At 33.1% G+C, this 20,774-nt stretch overlaps 2 protein-coding genes and 1 long non-coding RNA gene across 9 annotated transcripts; 2 read left to right on the forward strand and 1 right to left on the reverse strand.

Moving 5' to 3' along the window:
- The first annotated feature begins 371 nt into the window (after window positions 1-371).
- Window positions 372-2,596, forward strand: LOC121781226 (LRR receptor-like serine/threonine-protein kinase FLS2). Of its 2 annotated transcripts, XM_042178952.1 has the most exons (4): window positions 372-863; window positions 976-1,229; window positions 1,319-1,462; window positions 2,042-2,596. In XM_042178952.1, the coding sequence occupies exons 1-4, from the start codon at window positions 805-807 to the stop codon at window positions 2,554-2,556; spliced, it is 972 nt and encodes a 323-aa protein (XP_042034886.1). In that variant the 5' UTR covers window positions 372-804; the 3' UTR covers window positions 2,557-2,596. The 2 variants fall into 2 exon arrangements, with proteins under 2 accessions (XP_042034886.1, XP_042034884.1); XM_042178950.1 differs by having other exon boundaries at window positions 372-1,229.
- Window positions 2,597-3,171: 575 nt separating this feature from the next.
- LOC121781218 (LRR receptor-like serine/threonine-protein kinase FLS2) lies at window positions 3,172-8,802 on the forward strand. 5 transcript variants are annotated; one of them, XM_042178938.1, is made up of 5 exons: window positions 3,175-3,451; window positions 4,120-6,867; window positions 7,221-7,413; window positions 7,917-7,982; window positions 8,118-8,802. In XM_042178938.1, exons 1-4 carry the CDS (start codon window positions 3,412-3,414, stop codon window positions 7,960-7,962), a joined length of 3,027 nt encoding a protein of 1,008 aa, XP_042034872.1. In that variant the 5' UTR covers window positions 3,175-3,411; the 3' UTR covers window positions 7,963-7,982; window positions 8,118-8,802. The 5 variants fall into 5 exon arrangements, 4 of the variants coding, with proteins under 4 accessions (XP_042034873.1, XP_042034872.1, XP_042034871.1 ...); XM_042178939.1 differs by lacking the exon at window positions 7,221-7,413 and having other exon boundaries at window positions 3,172-3,451; XM_042178937.1 differs by having other exon boundaries at window positions 7,917-8,802.
- LOC121781239 lies at window positions 6,784-9,386 on the reverse strand. 2 transcript variants are annotated; one of them, XR_006046160.1, is made up of 4 exons: window positions 9,110-9,386; window positions 8,907-9,017; window positions 7,896-8,382; window positions 6,784-6,915 (listed from the first exon to the last, which is right to left on the reverse strand). It is a non-coding gene; the product is annotated as an uncharacterized LOC121781239 (long non-coding RNA). The 2 variants fall into 2 exon arrangements; XR_006046159.1 differs by lacking the exon at window positions 6,784-6,915 and having other exon boundaries at window positions 7,645-8,382; window positions 9,110-9,383.
- Window positions 9,387-20,774: the final 11,388 nt, after the last annotated feature.

The following is a 20,774-nucleotide window of genomic DNA, read 5'->3' on the forward strand; positions in this document are numbered from 1 at the left end:
ATTCGATTTTATCTGTATTCAAGAGTGGAATAAATGGAATTTCACTGTTACATATATTTTCGTCGAGTATAAGTATATATCAAACCAATACATTATAATGAATCGAAATAATTGCTATATCATTTTAAAAGTAATTAAATCAAATATATTATTCTGTCACTATAGCAGTTGACGAAGTCTCCAACCAAAAAACAAGTCGAGGAGACTCTAATTTCTCTGTCACCTAAAAAACTAATTATAAAATGGAATTATTATACTCCACATTCAAATTTGGATGAATACTTCATTGACGAAGACTAAAAAATAAATTAAATCGTGAAAAATAATCAGAACTTATTTTATACTACTCTTTATATTATAGACTACAAATATGTTACTTTAAAAAACGAACTCCATAACAAGCTAACTAATGGAGAATTTTATATTTTCCTTTGCTCTTTCAATCATATTATTAAACAGCTTCACCCTCTCTTTGAATTCCACCACAGATAAATATGCACTTACTTCCTTCAAAAACTCCATCACTTCCTACCCTTATGCCTTCAATTGGCCACAAAACACATCTGTTTGTGATTGGATTGGTGTATCGTGCGGCCTCAAACATGGCCGTGTCACTGCTCTCAATCTCTCTGGCTACGGCCTTGTTGGAACTGTCGCTCCACATCTCGGAAACTTAACGTTTCTGAGATATTTGGACACCAGTTCCAATAGTTTCGCGGGGATCTTACCCTTTGAGCTCTCTAAGCTGCGCCGTTTGAAGGTAATGAACATGGGAATGAATTCATTCACCGGAGAAATACCAACATGGTTTGGCAGTTTACCTCAACTAGAGGAACTCTATCTGTTCAACAACACTTTTGTAGGTACAATTCCTTCATCTTTGGTTAACAATTCCATGTTAGAAATATTGCACTTGTACCGTAATCAATTGAGTGAATCCATTCCACATGGTATTTTCTATATGTCTTCACTCAGAGATGTTAGAATTAGAAATAATAGCCTATCAGGTTGGCTCCCAAATGATATGTGCAACAATATGCCAAACATCAAAGCTTTGGTACTTTCTCATAACCAAATTGGAGGGCAGATTCCACCAAATATATGGAAATGCAAACGTCTCGAGACGTTATCGTTATCCTATAACAATTTCAATGGCAACATCCCGCGTGAAATCGGGAGATTGAGGGTGCTTAGAGAGCTGTACTTGGGATATGTTAATGGTTTTCAAGGTATAAATATGCATATCTACACACTACAAATTAAGACTACATATGGTTATAAATTATGCATTCTCATTATACTCATTTTATAATATTAGGAGGGATTCCAATAGAAATAGGAAATCTTTCAAGGCTAGAGATATTGCACATCGACCATGCTTCTCTAACTGGAGATATTCCTTCTTCAATCTTCAACATTTCTTCCTTGAGGGTCTTGAGTTTGGTTTACAATAATTTGTCAGGTACTTTCTTTCATGAGCATTTTCTATATAAATCAATTTTGTGATATATATTTACAAATATCAAGCATAGGGAGTGGTTTTGATAACTTTGTTAAAATGAGAACTCTGAGAAACTAATATGTTTTATAATGCCTACTGAAATTATTGTATTTGCAAACTGATATGGTTTAAGGTTTGTATTTTAACTTTAACAAGAGTTCTAAAATGAACCATCTTCTATCAAGAATTTAGGCCATCCACAACCGCATCTCTTAATCATCGTATCTGTACACTATTTATGGGCTCTACGCCATTTTTTTTTATCATATCTCTAATTCAAGAGAAAATACCTGCAACTGATATGTAGATTAGTTGGAAATGCAACTGATACGAGATAATTTTCCCATATCTTATTGTTAAGTTAGTATTGATTTACTCTATTTGTTGCGTATGATATTATTAGATTTGATACTTTATTGTTAAGATATTATCGTATCCCACATATTATAAATATGTGTAGGACCTTTCATATTATGGAATCAATGAAATAATCGTTTATCGTCTTTCTTGTTTTCTTTATCGTCTTTCTGCAAACCCTAGTTGTCGACGGGATTTCGCCTCCCGGGACTTCTAATCTATCTTCCGGTATCGCGTTAAGGAGATTATCCTTAACAATTGGTGCTTTCATCCTCGAACTCATGGCCGAAGTCAATCTTCCTTCATGGTCGGAGATATCGCAAGCATCTGAAGGCTTGCAATGGAATTCAACAGCAGCAACATGGGAGAATATTCTCGCTAGGCTCGCCCGGCTCGAGACCCGATTGGTTGAGCATGAGCGCAGAGTAGCAGTAACGCACTCTCCGCTCCGGCCCGAACCTGATCCACCCGACCATGTGTTGGCCTCGTTGGGGCGCTTGGAGGCGCGTTTGGATGCGTCGGAGAGGCGTGCGGCCTTCGCACAGCCGCCGCCGCGGCCCGACCCCGATCCACCGTACGCGGATTGGCAGAGGGGGGGAGAGGAATCAGGGCGGCAGAGAGCAGTTTTAACTGCAGCAACCGCGGTTCAACTGATATGTTTTGTACTGCTAACTGATATATTTTGTGTTATTAACTGATAGTTATCAATGTTCTCATTATTTTGAGATAGTTCTGAAATGATTCATCTCCTATATGTAGAGGCGCATTATGGTCAATAAGTAAAATTCTGTCGAAAATCAAAACAAATCTTAGCCCTTGGATCCTTAGATTGGATGATTGTGATTATAATATCCGAGCTAAATTATTACACTAAAAGCGTTACATTATTAGCCAAGATACATTATTAGACTACACAATATACATTATTAGATGACACGTGACATTAATCTAACGATTACATCGCAAGATCCAATGACTGAGATTTACTTTTATTTTTGAGTAAAGGCCAAAATTGGTCCTGAACATATAGTCATTTTACGTTTTTGGTCCTAAACATTATCTTTTGGATTTTTTTGTCCTGCATATATGAAAATTTGATCATTTTGGTCCTCCGTAAACATTTCCATTAAAAACTAACGGTCAACGGGATTAAACCCGTTGACCGTTAGTTTTTAACGGAAATGTTGACGGAGGACCAAAATGATCAAATTTCCATATGTGTAGGACCAAAAAATTCAAAAGATAATGTTTAGGACCAAAAATGTAAAATGACTATATGTTCAGGACCAACTTTGACCTTTACTCTTTATTTTTTACAGAATTTCACTTATTGATCTGATCACGTCCCCCTATATGTATATTTTTATATATTTCCTTGAAGTATCCCTATATTTATATTTATATTTATAGGGTATCTATAGAAATAAACTAATATTTCAGACTTTGAAGGGAATATTCCATCAAATATATGGAAATGCAAACATCTCGAGAACTTAGGGTTAGACTTCAACAATCTCAGTGGCAACATTCCTCCTACAATTCAAAATGCGAGCATGCTTAGAGAATTGTACTTGGGATACAATCATTTCACAGGTATTACTATTCATGATCCATTCTTCTTTTGTCTAAGATTCCATCTCATTAGTTGTATGCAATCGATGCTTACTTAGATTGCCTATATAGATTGTACAAAGTTAAAACTTTGAACTTTTAACATTTCTATGATAACATAAATTCTTTAACAAATACATCCCTTCTAAGGAAATTGAAATTAATTATAACCTTTTTTCGGATTGACAAAATATCTTCATTATGTAGGTAAATACACGTTCAATTTAAGTTATTGTATGACTTGATATGTATAACATTGTACTTTTTATATAATAGAATTTGAATATAATCAAGGGGTGTGTTAGGGTGACACCACTCTTACAGTGACAACGTGACAACAATGTAACATGCAATTTTATTAAACGCTACACCGTAATATGGACGTATTGCAACATAGATTGTTTAATTTTGCAGTATATACATTTTGCATTGTAGCTTTCATAATATTGCAGTATAGAGTGTTTGGTTTTGCATTATAAACATTTTGCATTGCAGCGCAGCGTTACAATATATTTTGCATTGTAGTGTTTATAATATTGCATTGTAGCATGACACTATTGCATGCTACGTTGTCATTTTAAGAAGGGTTGCCATATTAATACAAACCTATAATCAATGTTATATCTCATCTATACTGATACATGCGGCAGGTGAATTACCACAAGAGATTGGCACTATGCCAATGCTTGAGAGCTTCAGTTTGTCCGGAAATTCTTTATATGGATCCATCCCATCTTCCATATTCAACTCATCAACCTTGAAGCGATTGGGACTCTCATTCAATGAGTTTTCAGGCATTCTTCCTTCAGATATAGGCCATTCATCTAGCAATCTTGAAGTGCTTCTTCTAACTTATAACAAATTCAGTGGCCAAATTCCAAATTCTATCATCAATGCTTCAAAACTTACCATCTTAGAGATTACTGGAAACTCATTCAGTGGCTCCATACCCTACTTTGGTAATTTGAAGTTCCTTCAACGACTTCTCATCTCAGAAAACAACTTGACTGGAGCGGAATTTCCAACTCAAGAGTTGACATTTATCTCTTCATTAAGTAATTGTCGAGATTTGAAGTACTTGGATGTTGCAAGCAATCCACTGAATGGCTTACTACCCGCTTCACTTTGGAATTTTTCTTCATCTCTTCAGACTATTAAAGCATCTAACAACAATATCATGGGTGTCATTCCGCCTCAAGTAGGAAATTTAACTAGTTTGCTCAACATATACATGGATGGAAATCAACTGAGAGGAACCATTCCACCAACAATTGGGGAATTGAAGCAACTCCAAAGATTATATCTTGGTCGCAATCAATTGGTAGGGTCTATTCCTCACGATGTTTGCAAGATGAATAATTTGGGGGAGTTGAGTCTTTCTAGTAACATGTTAGTAGGTCCAATACCTGAATGTTTGGGTGAAGTCAAATCTTTGAAAATGATCAACTTTGGCTCCAACCTATTGAATTCAACCATCCCTGCTAACTTGTGGTTTCTCACAGACCTTGTGTCATTGAGATTATCCTCCAATAATCTGAATGGTCCATTGTCGTCTCAGCTTGGAAATTTAAAGTTGATCAGATCGTTGGATTTGTCGGCTAACCAACTTTCAGGTGATATTCCCGGCTCGATTGATGGTTGCCAAACATTAGACTTTCTTAACCTATCATATAATTTGTTTAGCGGACCCATTCCTCAATCCTTGGGAAAGGTTAGGGGTTTGATAACATTGGACTTGTCTTACAATAATATTTCCGGATCAATACCTGAATGTTTGGGTGAAGTCAAATCTTTGAAAATGATCAACTTTGCCTCCAACCTATTGAATTCAACCATCCCTGCTAACTTGTGGTCTCTCACAGACCTTGTGACATTGAGATTATCCTCCAATAATCTGAATGGTCCATTGTCGTCTCGGCTTGGAAATTTAAAGTTGATCAGATGGTTGGATTTGTCGGCTAACCAACTTTCAGGTGATATTCCCGGCTCGATTGATGGTTGCCAAACATTAGACTTTCTTAACCTATCATATAATTTGTTTAGCGGACCCATTCCTCAATCCTTGGGAAAGGTTAGGGGTTTGATAACATTGGACTTGTCTTACAATAATATTTCCGGATCAATACCTGAATGTTTGGGTGAAGTCAAATCTTTGAAAATGATCAACTTTGCCTCCAACCTATTGAATTCAATCATTCCTCACCAGTTGTGGAATCTTAGAGATCTCATTTCTTTGAATTTGTCCTCCAATTTCTTGAGCGGTCAATTGACATATCAGCTAGGCAATTTAAAGTTAATCACCTTTTTGGATTTGTCATTTAATAAGTTTTCCGGCGATATTCCAATCACAATTGGTGGTTGTCAATCATTAGAATTTGTTGATTTATCAAATAATCGGTTTGAAGGATTTATTCCTAACTCGTTGGGTTATGTCAAAGGCTTGACAATATTGGATTTATCTTACAATAATCTGTCTGGATCGATACCCGACTCCTTAGTAGACCTCCCTTTTCTTCAGAAGTTTAACGTCTCTAACAACGAATTAGAGGGGAGAATTCCAGATGGAGGTTTTTTTCAAAACCTCACTGCTCAATCTTTTTCCAATAATTTAGCCCTATGTGGTCCATCGAGATTTCTAGTTCATCCTTGCCCAAAAGATGATGGTGGTTCAAGAGGGAAAAAGAATGTTCAGTTAATAATAAAGTACATGGTTCTTTCATTTATGTTGGTAGTCGTTACGGTGATTGTCATGCTCGTGTTGATATGGAGACAAAAAAAGAAAAGAGTGCCAGTACTCTCCGATGATGTCTCACCATTAACGATCGAATGGATAAGGATGAGAAACAGGAGGAGAATTTCATACATTGAACTAGAACGAGGAACGCGTTCGTTTAGTGAGGCCAACCTACTCGGAAGAGGAAATTACGGCTATGTGTTCAGAGCAACACTTGCTGATGGGTTAAAAGTTGCGGTCAAAGTGTTCAACTTCCAACAGCAAGGTGCAACTGAGAGCTTTGATGCTGAAATTGAAATATTGGGAAGTATTCGACACAGAAACTTAGTCAGACTTGTTGGATGGTGCAGTTATAGAGAGTTTAGAGCGTTGATTGTGACTTACATGCCAAATGGGAGCTTGGATGAGTGGCTACATTCAAACATGTATGCTCTTGATCTTATACAGAGACTTCAAATTGCAATAGATGTTGCTTCAGCATTGGAATATCTTCACCATGGTTGTATCTCTACAATCGTTCACTGTAACGTAAAGCCAAGCAATGTGTTGCTCGATCAAGACATGGTTGCTCATCTCTCTGATTTTGGCATTTCCAAGCTTTTCGATGGAGTGGAAGGTATCGTCTATACACAAGCACCAACAACCATTGGTTACACAGCTCCAGGTGATTTTCCTATGTTAAACTTTGCAATTTCAACTCCATCATGCTTCACTACAAAATTAGGGTTTGTGTTATAATGCTAACTTTTCTTAAATTGCTAACTTGCTAATTTTATCAGCACGGTGTATTAAAAATGTCTACACGATCACACTAAAATGACAACTCAAATTTGTGTTGACATTTTAAATATCAATGTCAACATAGTGCATTAAAATATCAACTAAGTTAATGTTGACATTTTAATATCATCGTATTGACATTTTTAATACACTGCATTGATGAGGTAGTAGAGTAAGCAACTTAAGAAAGTTAGCAACGGATCAGTCCTCACCAAAGTGATATATGAATGTATGTAGAATTGGAAATGGAGGGGAAAGTATCAACAAATGGGGATGTGTATAGTTTCGGGATAATGCTTCTGGAGATTTTCACAGGGAAGAAGCCAACAGATAATATGTTTAGCAAGAAAACGAGCCTAAAAGAGTGGGCAAGTGAAGCATTACAACAAAATGCGGTAATTGAAATTGTGGTGCCTACTTTGTTCTCAAGGCAAGATCAACGTTACTCTGACAAGGAGCAATGCGTGTCATCAGTTTTTGAGCTGGCAATAAAATGTTTAGCCATTTCACCTCATGAAAGAATCAACATGATTAAAGCAACAACGACCCTCCACAAGATCAAAGAAACAATTACAGAAAGTCGTAATCGATATGCTTATCCTGTTAGAATTTTGTCTAAGTATTGATGCATGTAGCATAGAGTCTGTTGTGGAAATTTGAATTGCAAAACTTATCAGTTCAAAGATGTATTGTTACCTTTTTTGATCAGTATGAAGTCGATATACAATTATAGGGGACATCTAGACGTCTTTGTTTCACTACAACATATAATTAAATAACTTCAAGTCATGTAATATATATTTTCACCTCGTCCTCTAGACGAATATGGCCGGAAGTATATACACCTCAGGAATGGAGAGTAAGTGAACATAAATAATACTACCTTTTTATAATCTTTTTGAAGTTACTAACCATTTATTGATATTGATGCAGATTGTTTCCTTCAAGAATCAAGAGCCGCTGCCAATATATGCCGTGATCAAAACCATTAACTCATAGGCATAAATATACTTTTCACTTTTCTCTATCAAGTTTATGGCCTCTATTTTAAATATACTGATAAATATAAAGATTCCAGCCTTTGTTTACTATATTTAAACAATCCTCAACTTGCATTTGCTATTTATTTTGCAGAAACACGCAAACACAGAGAGCTATGATCAAAACCTCTACAGGATTGCCTTATGTGGTAAATATAAAGAGAGATATGGGGATTATATCTATAATTTGAAACAGAAGAAGAAGAAACCAGCATACTTTACCGATGCTTTGTGGAATGACTACTCCAATGTGTGGAAGACACCTGCTCATATTGAGTCTTCCAAGCGATCATCTGAAAATTGCAAGCAAGGCCGGGAGACTGCCCTTGGCACACATAGCAATGGCTGTGTTTCATTTGCTGAGGCAGTAGAAAAGATGGTTAAAACTGAATTTTCTGGTTTGACTTGATTACATCTTTTTATAATGCTAACTCATTTTCAATAATATTTGCGGACTAGAGAGAATAACGGGAGGCACCCTACATTTTGGGAACTCTTTAACAAGACTCATAGGCTAACCCGAAAAGACTCACATGGGATGTGCTCATAGCGCGCCGCGGAAATTGAAGTAATTTCGTTTTAAATTGCTTACCACTATGTTTCTTACACTGAGCATGGTAATTTAGAACAATTAATTATTTTATATGTGTTTGTTTGTTTAAGGAGCAAGTTTAGGTGATTTAGAACAGTTAATTTAGTTCTGGTCAGTTGCTAGTAAACTGAAAAAAATAGCTTGAATGAATGAATTAATTTGATCATCAATGATTAAGTGATGAAAACCAGCATGAATTACTTTGAAGATCAGTGATTATGTGATGAAAAGTAGCATGAATGATTCATTTGATGGATCATTGATTAATTGATGAAGTGTGAAAGGAGAAACCTGATCTATTCTTCACGAACTCTATTCCTAGCCGTGAGTGCGGTCTGTTCGCCGAGAGCTACCAGCGGCCACCGCCAGCCAAACTTCACTTCCTCCTTTGAATATAAGAACCTTAAAATGCAGACAAAATGTATTTAATTCTAGGGTGCAAACAAACAAAATCTGGCAAGCAAGGGAGAAGTGAGGAAAAGGGACAACTCTACCTTTAGTTCGAAGACCAAAGACTTGCCAAAAGGGGTGAGATGGCTGCAACCTCTGCACCTCTTCCTCCCATGTCCGGTTGCTGCTCCAAGCCAAAAAAAAAATGAAGGGACAGCTGCAGCCGCTCTGCAGATTTTGAGTTAACAACCCTGCACACCTTAGACACCTGCAAAACCACATCAAAAACTCAGTAAAGATGCTGCAAGGGACAGAGGAAGGGAGCCCTGCAGCAGTAGGATAACAAATGAGGGAGAGAGGCCGACTGTGTAGGTGGAAGGGGCTCTCTCTCTCTTTTTAATTTGGGCCATGGTATAGTAGTTGGGCCGATTTAAATTTTTAATTGGGCAACTTGATTTATTTTTCTTTGGGCTATGAATATGTTGGCCATTTTAAGACTTGGACCAACATTTAATTTAGATTGGGCCTTGCCAGTTTAATCCAATTAGGTATTTAGCCCAAGAAAATTTAATTAATGTTAAACTAATGATAAAATAAATTATGGAGTGGACTGCCAATTAAAATACTAGTATCACAAAAAAATTCTAATTTAGTTTTTAGGCTCTCCTAATGTTTTACCGATTAAATAATGGATAGCCGCTATTAATCTCGTGACATTAAATTTAAATTTCCGGAATTTAACTAATGCTCGGATAATTTTGCGAATCCCCAAATAAATTAAATCGCGTGATTTAATTAATACTCAAGAACTTTTCTATGGATAAGGAAGAGAGAAATAGAAATGATCTCACGCTTAGGAATGCATACATGTTTGCTATTTAGCTCTTAAGCCTAATTTAAGTACTTTATTTTCTAAAGGGGTGTCGTCGCACGTCAAGTGAGACCAAGTCGAGGGATTTTCAATCAAGGAATTAAGCTATGAGGTGGGCTTTCTTTTCAAAACGTGCTTTTAATATGAAAATGTGAATTTGTTTCTAAAGATGTTTGTCATGCCATGTTTTATTTTAGGATTACCTATCTGATGGCTATGTCAATCATGTTAAATCGAATTAGGGTCCCAGTAGGGCCACAAACCTTACTCGAACTAGTGTACACATGGGGACCGTGTGCTTGTCACGACCGCACTTGCTAAGGATAGCATAGTCGGGGAACCGTGACTAGGGGCGGGGGTATAAGAAGCGGGGAAAGAAATAAGGGAAAATAAGTTGCGAGATATGACTAATTAAGTGCTGATACATAGAGGAAAGATACTCGATCATGAAGACTCGAGTAATTGTTTGTAAAAATTTCAAAATATCAGAGTTTTGAACAAAATAGACCTGAGTCTTTTAAGATGCACAACGGAAGCGAATGAACGCGGTTCCATGTATGAAGACATGAACCTCCGAGAGTCAAAATCTGACTGAATCAAATGTCTTGTCTCAATAGCACTTCCTCCACCACTTCGCTGCTCAACTTGCACATTTAGAAATATATGCAGGGCTGGGTACAAAAAGTACTCAGTGAACACATTGCCGAAAATTACAAATATACATTTGAAAATATTGTCCAGCCATCATCACAGTAACACTCGGGGGTTTATTGAAAAGGCCCGAGCTTACTAAAAATATTCACATTGGGCTGCAACCCCTTTTTCCAGTACTTTAGCCATATCTGATCACATTGTGCCGTCGAGATGGTGTTCTCACACGGTCACCTTCTCTGCCCATCATGTCAGAGGTATCCTTGTGACCGGGAAAGGTGGTCTTTTTCACGCCCGCATTTTCTAAGGATAGAAAACACGGTTGATCGCGACTAGGGGAGGGTTAAAGAAGCGGGGAAGAAAGGGGAAAATAACATAACTCGACCATAGCTCGAAACAAATGGTAATAGCTCGAATAAAATCAGAGTATCATTTCAACAATCAGCAACTCGAAACAATTATTATATTTACTAGTATTACTCGAAGTGTCAAGAAACTTTAAGATATTTTCGTGGAATCATCCTACATTGTATGCCCCATTGATATCGAAATAACAGTCTGGCAATTGTTTTCATTTGTTTTTTAACCTACTCCAACTACTTCTCAATACACATTCAAAATATACGGGGCTAAAAATAAATTGATTGAAGAGTAATGACCAAAATTGGTCCGGAACATATGGTCATTTTACGTTTTTGGTCCTAAACATTATCTTTTGGATTTTTTGGTCCTGAACATATGAAAATTTGATCATTTTGGTCCTGGACTAACTGTTCCGTTAAAAACTAACGGTCAACGTAAAATGACCATATGTTCAAGACCAATTTTGGCCTTTACTCTTAAATCCTAACTGATTAGTTGAAGTAATGTATGTATTTTGGCTTGAATGTGGAGTGGAATCATGATGTAAAAGCTTTATTTGACATCAATAGATTTAGTAATGTTTTAATTTCTTGATAGTAAGGTATGTATTTTGAATGTGGAGTGAAGTAATGTATGGATTTTTTAACGTAATAGTTAGTCCATGACCAAAATGATCAAATTTTCATATGTTCAGGACATAAAATCCAAAAGATAATGTTTAGGACCAAAAATATAAAATGACCATATGTTCGGGACCAATTTTGACCTTTCTTCTTGATTGAATTAATATTACTCAAGAAATTTTAAGATATTTTCGTTGAGCAATCCTAATAAATTGTGAATTACTAGTACTATTTAATTTGATTGCTAAAAAACCACCAACTTAAGTTTTGATTTTAGCAATACATCAATATTTTTTCTTATTTGTTGCAAAACAAACATGTCCAAAAAAATGTAGCAATCATGACAACTGACGAGGTGTGATTTTTTTTCACGATGCCCTACTTTCTCAAACACATTTCCTTCTGAGTTAGAAATATAATGGTCAATTAATTTTCTTAGCCATCGGAATTTCAGAACAAGTCTATTTAGCTACAAGTCAATTAATCGGGCCTTAGTCTACACCATATCTATACAACAATTGTAGCGGGTAACGGAGTTTGATTCTTGTATGTAGTGGAGCTTACCTTTCTGGAATTTCAATATTGTAAAATTTAATATGTTGATGTATTAATGGATACATTTGCTCAGAATGATGAAAATAAATCACTCACTCAAAATATGTCTAATGTGAGTGGAACTTGACTTAAAATATACTCCCTCCGTTCCATAGTAGTGGAAACATTTCTTTCCAGTACGAAGATTAAGAAAAAGATGTGTAATGTATTAAATAAAAAGATAATAAAGTAGAAGAGAGGAAAAAGTAGAGATAATAAAGTAATAGACATGGAAAATTAAGAGTTGGAAGTTACTTTTTACTTAAAAAAAATGACTCTACTATATAAAACACTCAAAATGAAAAAAAATGACTCTACTACTATGAAACGGAGTATTCATTTCCATAAACTTTTTTATTAAATCACAATAAGTTGATGGATCTATATTTGGTTACTTTCGAAAATATAATTATTTTTCTCACTTTAATTGTGTTGTTGCATATCCATAAAGCTACTATCTAATGTGCACCATGAGAAAAGCGATAAACACACTTAATATATGACTAAAAAATTTTCTTTTACCAAATTAATAAGACCAATTTTGAACTTTAGTCATTCGTTGCTTATTATGTTCACGATCGTTGTTTACAGTCCATATTATAGACATTAATTTATTAAATTAATTATCACCACATTTAATATGAACGAAGAAGACCGGCGTCGTTTGCCTCGTTAATCAAGTATAATTATGGTATCGTGCAATTAATAATTCCACATCTATATTTGGTCGAATTGTTCTCATAAAATTTTAACCTAATAAATTAAAAGGAATCGAAGTGATCCCATCATTTAAAAAATAGATCAAATTCAGGATTAATTATTTTTTTAATGATATATAATTCGATTTTATCTGTATTCAAGAGTGGAATAAATGGAATTTCACTGTTATTTACATTTCGTCAAGTATAAGTATAAACCCAATACATTATAATGAACCGAAATAATACTATATCATTTTATTTAATCTAAAATTTATATATATTAAAATTTTAAAAATTACATTTTATTTAAAAATTGAGAATTGCAAAATTGAAATCCTAAATATAATTTATTTTATGCGATAAAATACATAATCAAATTAGTCATTAGTGGCAAAGTACTGCTGAAGAGTTACGCCAGAGAAATATTGCGGGATATCGGCTACTTGTTGCCAAATCTCAACCAAATGTGTTCGGTTAGATCTTCCTGGAGTTGTGCATGGGCAGCTAAATCGCGCGGCGTTGCCCGAAGATGTAAGAGCTCGCTAAATGGTGTCGGCGCGCCCTGGTGTGGGGGAGTGTTTGCGGTGGAGCTGTCGTGGGTATCATCGACGAACCAATTTCCGCGTTTGGTCTTTCTTCTTTCAATTATCATACACACAAACCGTGCTTGTAGAACCCCAAATGCTCTTTCTACATCTTTCCGGATAACTAAATTAATTTTGATTTCTTCATTGATTAATGATTATGAAATACTCCACACATATTTATGATATGTGGAGATACAAAAAGATATCATATCCTAATATAAGTAAATCAAATCTAATATGGTCTTAACACTAAGGGCCGTTTGGTGACTATGTTATAGCAAGTTACAAGCTCATATCTAGCTTTGATGGTTATATTTGCCTTAGTTAATAGCCAATGTTAGTTTTTTTGGCGAGAAGAAGTCCGCCTTGAAGCCTAAGTTTCAACCTAGAAAATTAACCTACAATTTTAATGGAAATCTCCGCAGACAACTCCAAATCTGATTTGGTGGAAAGCTTTGTAGATGGCTTCATAGATTTGATTGCATATGATCTGCCGTATCTTATTGAAGTGATAGCAGCGGGATCGAATTTCTATATGATATGCATCAGTTCGGGAATGAAAGCACCAATTGATAGTATGTTAATCCTATCGAGGTTGAGCGGCAGCTAGAGCTTGATGATCCGAGCGGCATCTTAGAAACATACTCCCTTAAGTGATGGATTTCTATTGGGCACGAGATTTAAGAAAATGATATATGTTGAATTAAATGGAGAGAATAAAGTATAAGAGAGGAAAAAGTAAGAGAGATGAAGAGAGAATAAAGTAAATAAGAGAGGAAAAAGTAAGAGAGAGTGAATAAAGTAAGAGGGGGTTAAAGGTTTGTTTTTTTGTTAAAAAAGAAAATTGATCACTTGTGGTGGGACGGAGGGAGTACTAATTTTTAAGATAGAAAATTGTATTTTGATATCAAAAATTTTAAAGCATTATAAAAAAGAAAGTGGAAAATGACAATATGCTCAAAGGTAAACAAGTTTTTATTAAATTTCCTTTAATGGTGTATAACTCATTTCATTTGTCGACTTAATTTATAAATATAATTATTATTTTTCTCTAACATTTTGAGAAAAGAAAATTGATAAGAAAAGAACAATATGGTTTGATAGTTTGAAACTCGTCGATCTTATGACAGATTTAAGATTTTGTAACTCCACATTAATCATATTCATAAAAATCAATGCAGCAATGATAACCTTAGTTTATCAGCATACTTAGATATAATTTTAATATAAGAGTGATGATAAATTAACAACATTGTATATACAATTTTGGGGTATCTTAGTAATTTTACATTTACAATTAATTAATAATGATTAATTAATTTAAGGTATTACATGACTACCCACCCTTATGATCATTTAGGAAAGCATGAAGTGTTCATAATTAGCGTTCATTTAATTAGGGTATAATTTACTACATTAATTTGTAGATGCAACGTTTAATCTTCTATTAACAACAAATTGAGTGATTGGGGATATTTCTTCTCCATTGTATCAAAAGTTAAACTCTTCCCTATAAATTAGATTGATATGGTTCATGATTTCATAATTTTTGGATGAATATCTTGAATAGGAATAAATTATAATATTTTAGTTAGATATATTATAGATTTTCTTCAAATTTGCAAAACTAATAAAAGGATTTGAATTGACTTACCTTCTAAAATAGATAATTTTATATAATATTCAAACACTAATTTTAACTTTTAATTCACTCATCTAATAGTCATTGACACCAAATTATTTTTTATAACATGATTTTAAAATTTTAAAATTATATATATAAACATAGGCATATATATAATTTCTTCGTATTATCTTTCAATGATAAAAACATTAATCATTTGCATCCAATTATTTTGTAATTAAATAATCTCAATATTATAAGTTATATTATAAGTTACTATTTATTATAAGAAGAAAAGAGAGAATGATTTATTTTCAAATATCGAAAATAGACATCTTTAGTGAGACAAACTAAAACAAAAAGGTGAACATGATGGAGTATATGTATATATACTTTATTTCTTAAGTATTATCATTCAATGAAATAATAACAGTCGTTCCCATTCAATTATTTTATTATTAAATAGTGTTTAAATTTCTAATTAGTTATAAATATATGTATAAGCCTTTTTATTTTTAACATATGATGAAATAATAATAGTCATTGTCTAAAAATAAAACAAAGTGCTATACCCTTTGATTTAGAAAGAACCTCGTGTACATATAACTAGATGGTTATTTCAAATGTTGAACGGAAAAATCATAATAATTTTAGATTTTAAGTACTTGTTATCGAAAGGACAAAAACTATATGCAAAGCCACGGGAGAGGCGACGCAAAAGAAATAGATAAGAACTATAACAGAAATTTCAATAACATAAAAAGACCGACTGGTCTACAAGGAAATTTTAACTGAAGCCCAACAACTGGAAATGAGAAATGAAACAAACCCTAAACATCGAAATAATTGTATCTAACAATTATTTTACCCAACAATTGGAAATGAGAAATGAAACAAACCCTAAACATCAAAATAATTGTATCTAACAATTATCTTAATCTATGGTAATGATTTCGACATTGGGTACATTGCTAGCCCTCTTCAGCTCCACGTGATATTTCAGCATCCTTTTATGTCACAGTAAATTGCATAGAGTTTCTTCAGAGGTTCATTATCAAGCAACATGCCTTTAATTTCATGAGCGTTGAAATGTAAAGGTATCCCTTCCATTTATAAATAATAATTTTAGTTAGATAGAAATTTTATTAGTCTTCAATGTATGAAATATTCCAGTTTTAAATGATAAGTTTAGTTTAATAGAAATTTTTTTAGTCACGAAATTTTGTTTATGAAATTTGCCTAGATAAATGGAAATTCAAATTTGATGATATCACAATAGTACTAGTTATGATATTTAACTATATAATGCAATACTATCACAATTGTATTAGTCACGAAATTATGATATTTACCTAGTTTTGATATCACAATAGTATTAGTCACGTAAATATCACAATAGTGTTGGTCATCAAATTAGTCACGAATTCAAATTTGCCTAGTTATGAAATTAACTATATAATGCAACACTATCAAAATTGGCTATCAAATTTTGGATTACCTCAATTTAGGCATGCACAAACCGAACCGGCCCGGCGGTTAACCGCCGGTTCGGGCCCGCCGGTTCATGAACCAGAACCGGAACCGGAACCGGCGGTTTGAACCGCCCGGAGGGTTGCCGGTTAACACGGGCCGGTTCAGGGTCGGCGAATTGTGAACCGTGAACCGGCGGTTCGGCGGTTTGAACCGCCGGTTCAACCGAATTTTTAAAAAAAAATTATTTATAAAAATTGATTTTTATATTAAAATCAATTTTTACAAACAAATGAATACAAGAAATTCGTAATAGCCCATATATATTTGATGGGCTTGCGAATTTATGAAACTTGGTTGTTTCTCTTTTATAGAGTCAACCTTGAATGTTTTATGTTACACTTTCGATGTGGGACAAACTCATTCTTGGTTGTTTCTCTTTTATGTTCAAACATTTCCTGAACCGCCGGTTCAAAAATAACAAATATTATAGGGACAATGTACCCAAAAATAATTGTATCTAACATTGGGTACATTGCTAACCTTGAATGTTTTATGTTCCTACCGGAGGTAGGCTAGCAATGTACCCAATGTACCCAAAAATAATTGTATCTAACATTGGGTACATTGCTAGCCTCTTCTTGGTTGTTTCTCTTTTTTAGAGACAACCTTGAATGTTTTATGTTCCACTTTCGATGTGGGACAAACTCATTCTTGGTTGTTTCTCTTTTATAGAGACATCCTTGAATGTTTTATGTTCCACTTTCGATGTGGACAAACTCATTCTTGGTTGTTTCTCTTTTATAGAGACATCCTTGAATGTTTTATGTTCCACTTTCGATGTGGGACAAACTCATTCTTGGTTGTTTCTCTTTTATAGAGACATCCTTGAATGTTTTATGTTCCACTTTCAATGTGAGACAAAATATGTTGAAGTACTTTCTTTTATAACTACATGTTTAGAGCATTCATTCATCTTTTTCCAATGTGGGATACAAAACTTTCTTTTGTCTTCTACTTTTCTTCATGTTTTGTATGATATATATAAACAAAATTATTATTCAAATATATTCTTGATTGATAAAAATAAAGAATTATTGAGAAATATGATTTGTATATAGAAAATATTTATTTGTATAATAATTATGGTTAGGTTTATACAATTTGTATAAGAATGATTCTTTCTATGTGTATAATATTATTTATTAGTTAATATATACATAAATTTATAAACATAAGCAAATCATTAATGATAAATAACTAATGAATAATAGTTTATGTAATAATATTTGTTATTATTACATAAACTATTATGTCCTATTAAGTATTGATAATAATATTGGACATAATAGTTTATGTTCAATATTATTTATGTATTTATAAACTATTATATCCAATATTATTCTATAATAAATTTATGTATTTATGATCAAAGCAAATTATTCTATTTCATTAGTTATTTATGTATATATTTATAAAATATCAATACTTAATATTGGACATAATAGTTTATGTAATACTAACAAATATTATTACATAAACTATTATTCATTAGTTATTTATCATTAATGATTTGCTTATGTTTATAAATTTATGTATATGTTAACTAATAAATAATATTATACACATTAAAAAAATAATTCTTATACAAATTGTATAAACCTAACCATAATTATTATACAAATAAATATTTTCTATATACAAATCATATTTCTCAATAATTCATTATTTTTATCAATAAAGAATATATTTGAATAATAATTTTGTTTATATATATCATACAAAACATGAAGAAAAATAGAAGACAAAAGAAAGTTTTGTATCCCACATAGGAAAAAGATGAATGAATGCTCTAAACATGTAGTTATAAAAGAAAATACTTCAACATATTTTGTCCTGCATCAAAAGTGAAACATAAAACATTCAAGGAAGTCTCTATAAAAGAGAAACATCCAAGAATGATTTTGTCCCACATCGAAAGTGGAACATAAAACATTCAAGGATGTCTCTATAAAAGAGAAATAACCAAGAACGGTTTCTTAAATTCGCAAGCCCATCAAATATATATGGGTTATTACGAATTTATTGTATTCATTTGTTTGTAAAAATTGATTTTAAATATAAAAATAAATTTTTATAAATAAAAAATATTTTTTTTAAATTTCGGTTGAACCGCCGGTTCATGAACCGGAACCGGCGGTTCAGGCCAAAAACCGGCGGTTTTGAACCGCCTGGTGAACCCGCGGTTTTTTGAACCGGAACAGGAACCGCCGGGAGGTAGGCGGGCCGGTTCAGGTTCAAGCATTTCCTGAACCGCCGGTTCAAAAATAACAAATATTATAGAGACAATGTACCCAAAAATAATTGTATCTAACATTGGGTACATTGCTAGCCTCTTCTTGGTTGTTTCTCTTTTATAGAGACAACCTTGAATGTTTTATGTTCCACTTTCGATGTGGGACAAACTCATTCTTGGTTGTTTCTCTTTTATGTTCCGGCATTTCCTGAACCGTGAACCGCCGGTTCATGAACCGGAACCGGCGGTTCGTGACCCTTGTGCATGCCTACCTCAATTTATGATATTTACCAATGTAAATTGGAGTACATTTATTTTGTAGTGATCATCCATGTTACTATAAATGCTCCATGTAATTTGATAGTAATTTGAATTTACAAATATAACAAAAGGGTAGTTTAGTGAAGATATAATATCTAATAAAAAACCGGTTTAAATAAAAACAGGTTAAAAATTATAGGGGTATATTGTATATACAATCATTGTTAATATATCTTTATTCTTAATATAATTACAAATAAAATGGGTTGGTTGAATATAATGTTCTTTTACTAAAAGAATAGTAAATATGGAATGATTCAATAAGTAAGGATTAAATGAAAATGATTAAATGAAACAATCAATGAAGACCGGATAGCCTATCTAAGAGGACAGAAGAATTATTAGTGCGAATTGCGTGTTGTTAGTCTACACTCTTTAACAAACGCACACAATTTAATTGACGATATTTAACGGCAAAAGTAGAGTTTCTTTTATACTACAGCAAAAAATATCGTTAAAGATATTTTTTAATGCAATTAAGGACGTTAATTTGTGTTTTAAAATATACTAGCAACACTTGAAAAAATGTCCTTATTGCTGTTGTTTCAACTAAAATAAGAGGTCTGCAAAAAATCAAGTTAATTGTCTTTAATTTAGAGACGCTTTCTTTTGCATCCTAAATTGTTGTTATTTGTTAAAACTTTTCAACGCAAATAATTGGGTCTCAAGTTTTGTGTTTTTAAAAGATAATTTTTTTAGTATTGGTAGAATTGTTTGCCTTATTTAAAAAAAATATAGAAATGACAAGTTGAGTTGATGACGATGACCACAAGTTTGCTCCATTGATAACGAAATAATAGTGGAAATTGTTTTCTTTTGTTTTTTTAACCTACTCTAAATTTTGTAATCGTTCTCAATACTAATTACTAAATATACATGGCTAACAATAATTTGGTTGAATTATTATGTTTACTAGTATTACTCAAGAAACTTTACAATATTTTCGTGGAAACATCCTAAATAATCAATCCTACATTGTATTGTATGCTACATTGATAACGAAATAACAGTCTGGCAATTGTTTTCATTTGTTTTTAATCCACACCAAATTTTGTTATTATTTCTCGATACGAAATCCAAAATATACGTGGCTAAAACTATTTTGATTGAATTAGTATTAGTCAAGTAACTTTAAGATATTTTGGTGGGATCATACAAATAATAAATACTCCATCCGTTCCTATGTAAATTAGTCGTATTATCTTTTGGATTATCCCATTATATTTGAGTCATTTCCTTTTTTTTTGGCAAAAAACACTTTACTCTCTCTTACTTTATTCTTTCTTCTCTCTTCATCTTTCTACTTTTTTTTCTTTCTACTTTATTCTTCTTTTACTTAACTCATTTAAAACATTTTTTCTTAAATCTCGTGTCGAAAAATGTCTCTACTACAAAGGGATGGAAAGAGTAGTGAATAACAATTTTATTCAATTAAAATGATGCACTGTACATTTATGTTTTAGCTTCACAAAAATTAATTTATACCTGATTAATTGCTAAAAAACCACCAACTTAAGTTTTGATTTTAGCAAGTTGCATAACTTGCAATATATCAACATTTTTTCTTATTTGTTGCAAAACAAACATGTCCAAAAAAAATGTAGCAATCATGACAACTGACGAGGTGTGATTTTTTCCAAGATGCCCTATTTTCTCAAACACATTTCC

Source organism: Salvia splendens, chromosome 20 (assembly GCF_004379255.2).
Source record: "Salvia splendens isolate huo1 chromosome 20, SspV2, whole genome shotgun sequence".
NCBI classification, from domain to species: Eukaryota; Viridiplantae; Streptophyta; class Magnoliopsida; order Lamiales; family Lamiaceae; genus Salvia; species Salvia splendens.

Excerpts from the sequence above, each read along its gene's own strand:
- LOC121781218 (XM_042178936.1), top strand. The coding sequence starts at position 3,412 with ATGCTTAGAGAATTGTACTTGGGATACAATCATTTCACAG. Across the intron at positions 3,452-4,119 it reads GGGATACAATCATTTCACAG|GTGAATTACCACAAGAGATT; the intron begins GTATTACTATTC and ends TACATGCGGCAG. Across the intron at positions 6,868-7,220 it reads CATTGGTTACACAGCTCCAG|AATTGGAAATGGAGGGGAAA; the intron begins GTGATTTTCCTA and ends GAATGTATGTAG.
- LOC121781226 (XM_042178950.1), top strand. The coding sequence starts at position 410 with ATGGAGAATTTTATATTTTCCTTTGCTCTTTCAATCATATTATTAAAC. Across the intron at positions 1,230-1,318 it reads ATATGTTAATGGTTTTCAAG|GAGGGATTCCAATAGAAATA; the intron begins GTATAAATATGC and ends TTATAATATTAG. Across the intron at positions 1,463-2,041 it reads GGTTTACAATAATTTGTCAG|TTGTCGACGGGATTTCGCCT; the intron begins GTACTTTCTTTC and ends TGCAAACCCTAG.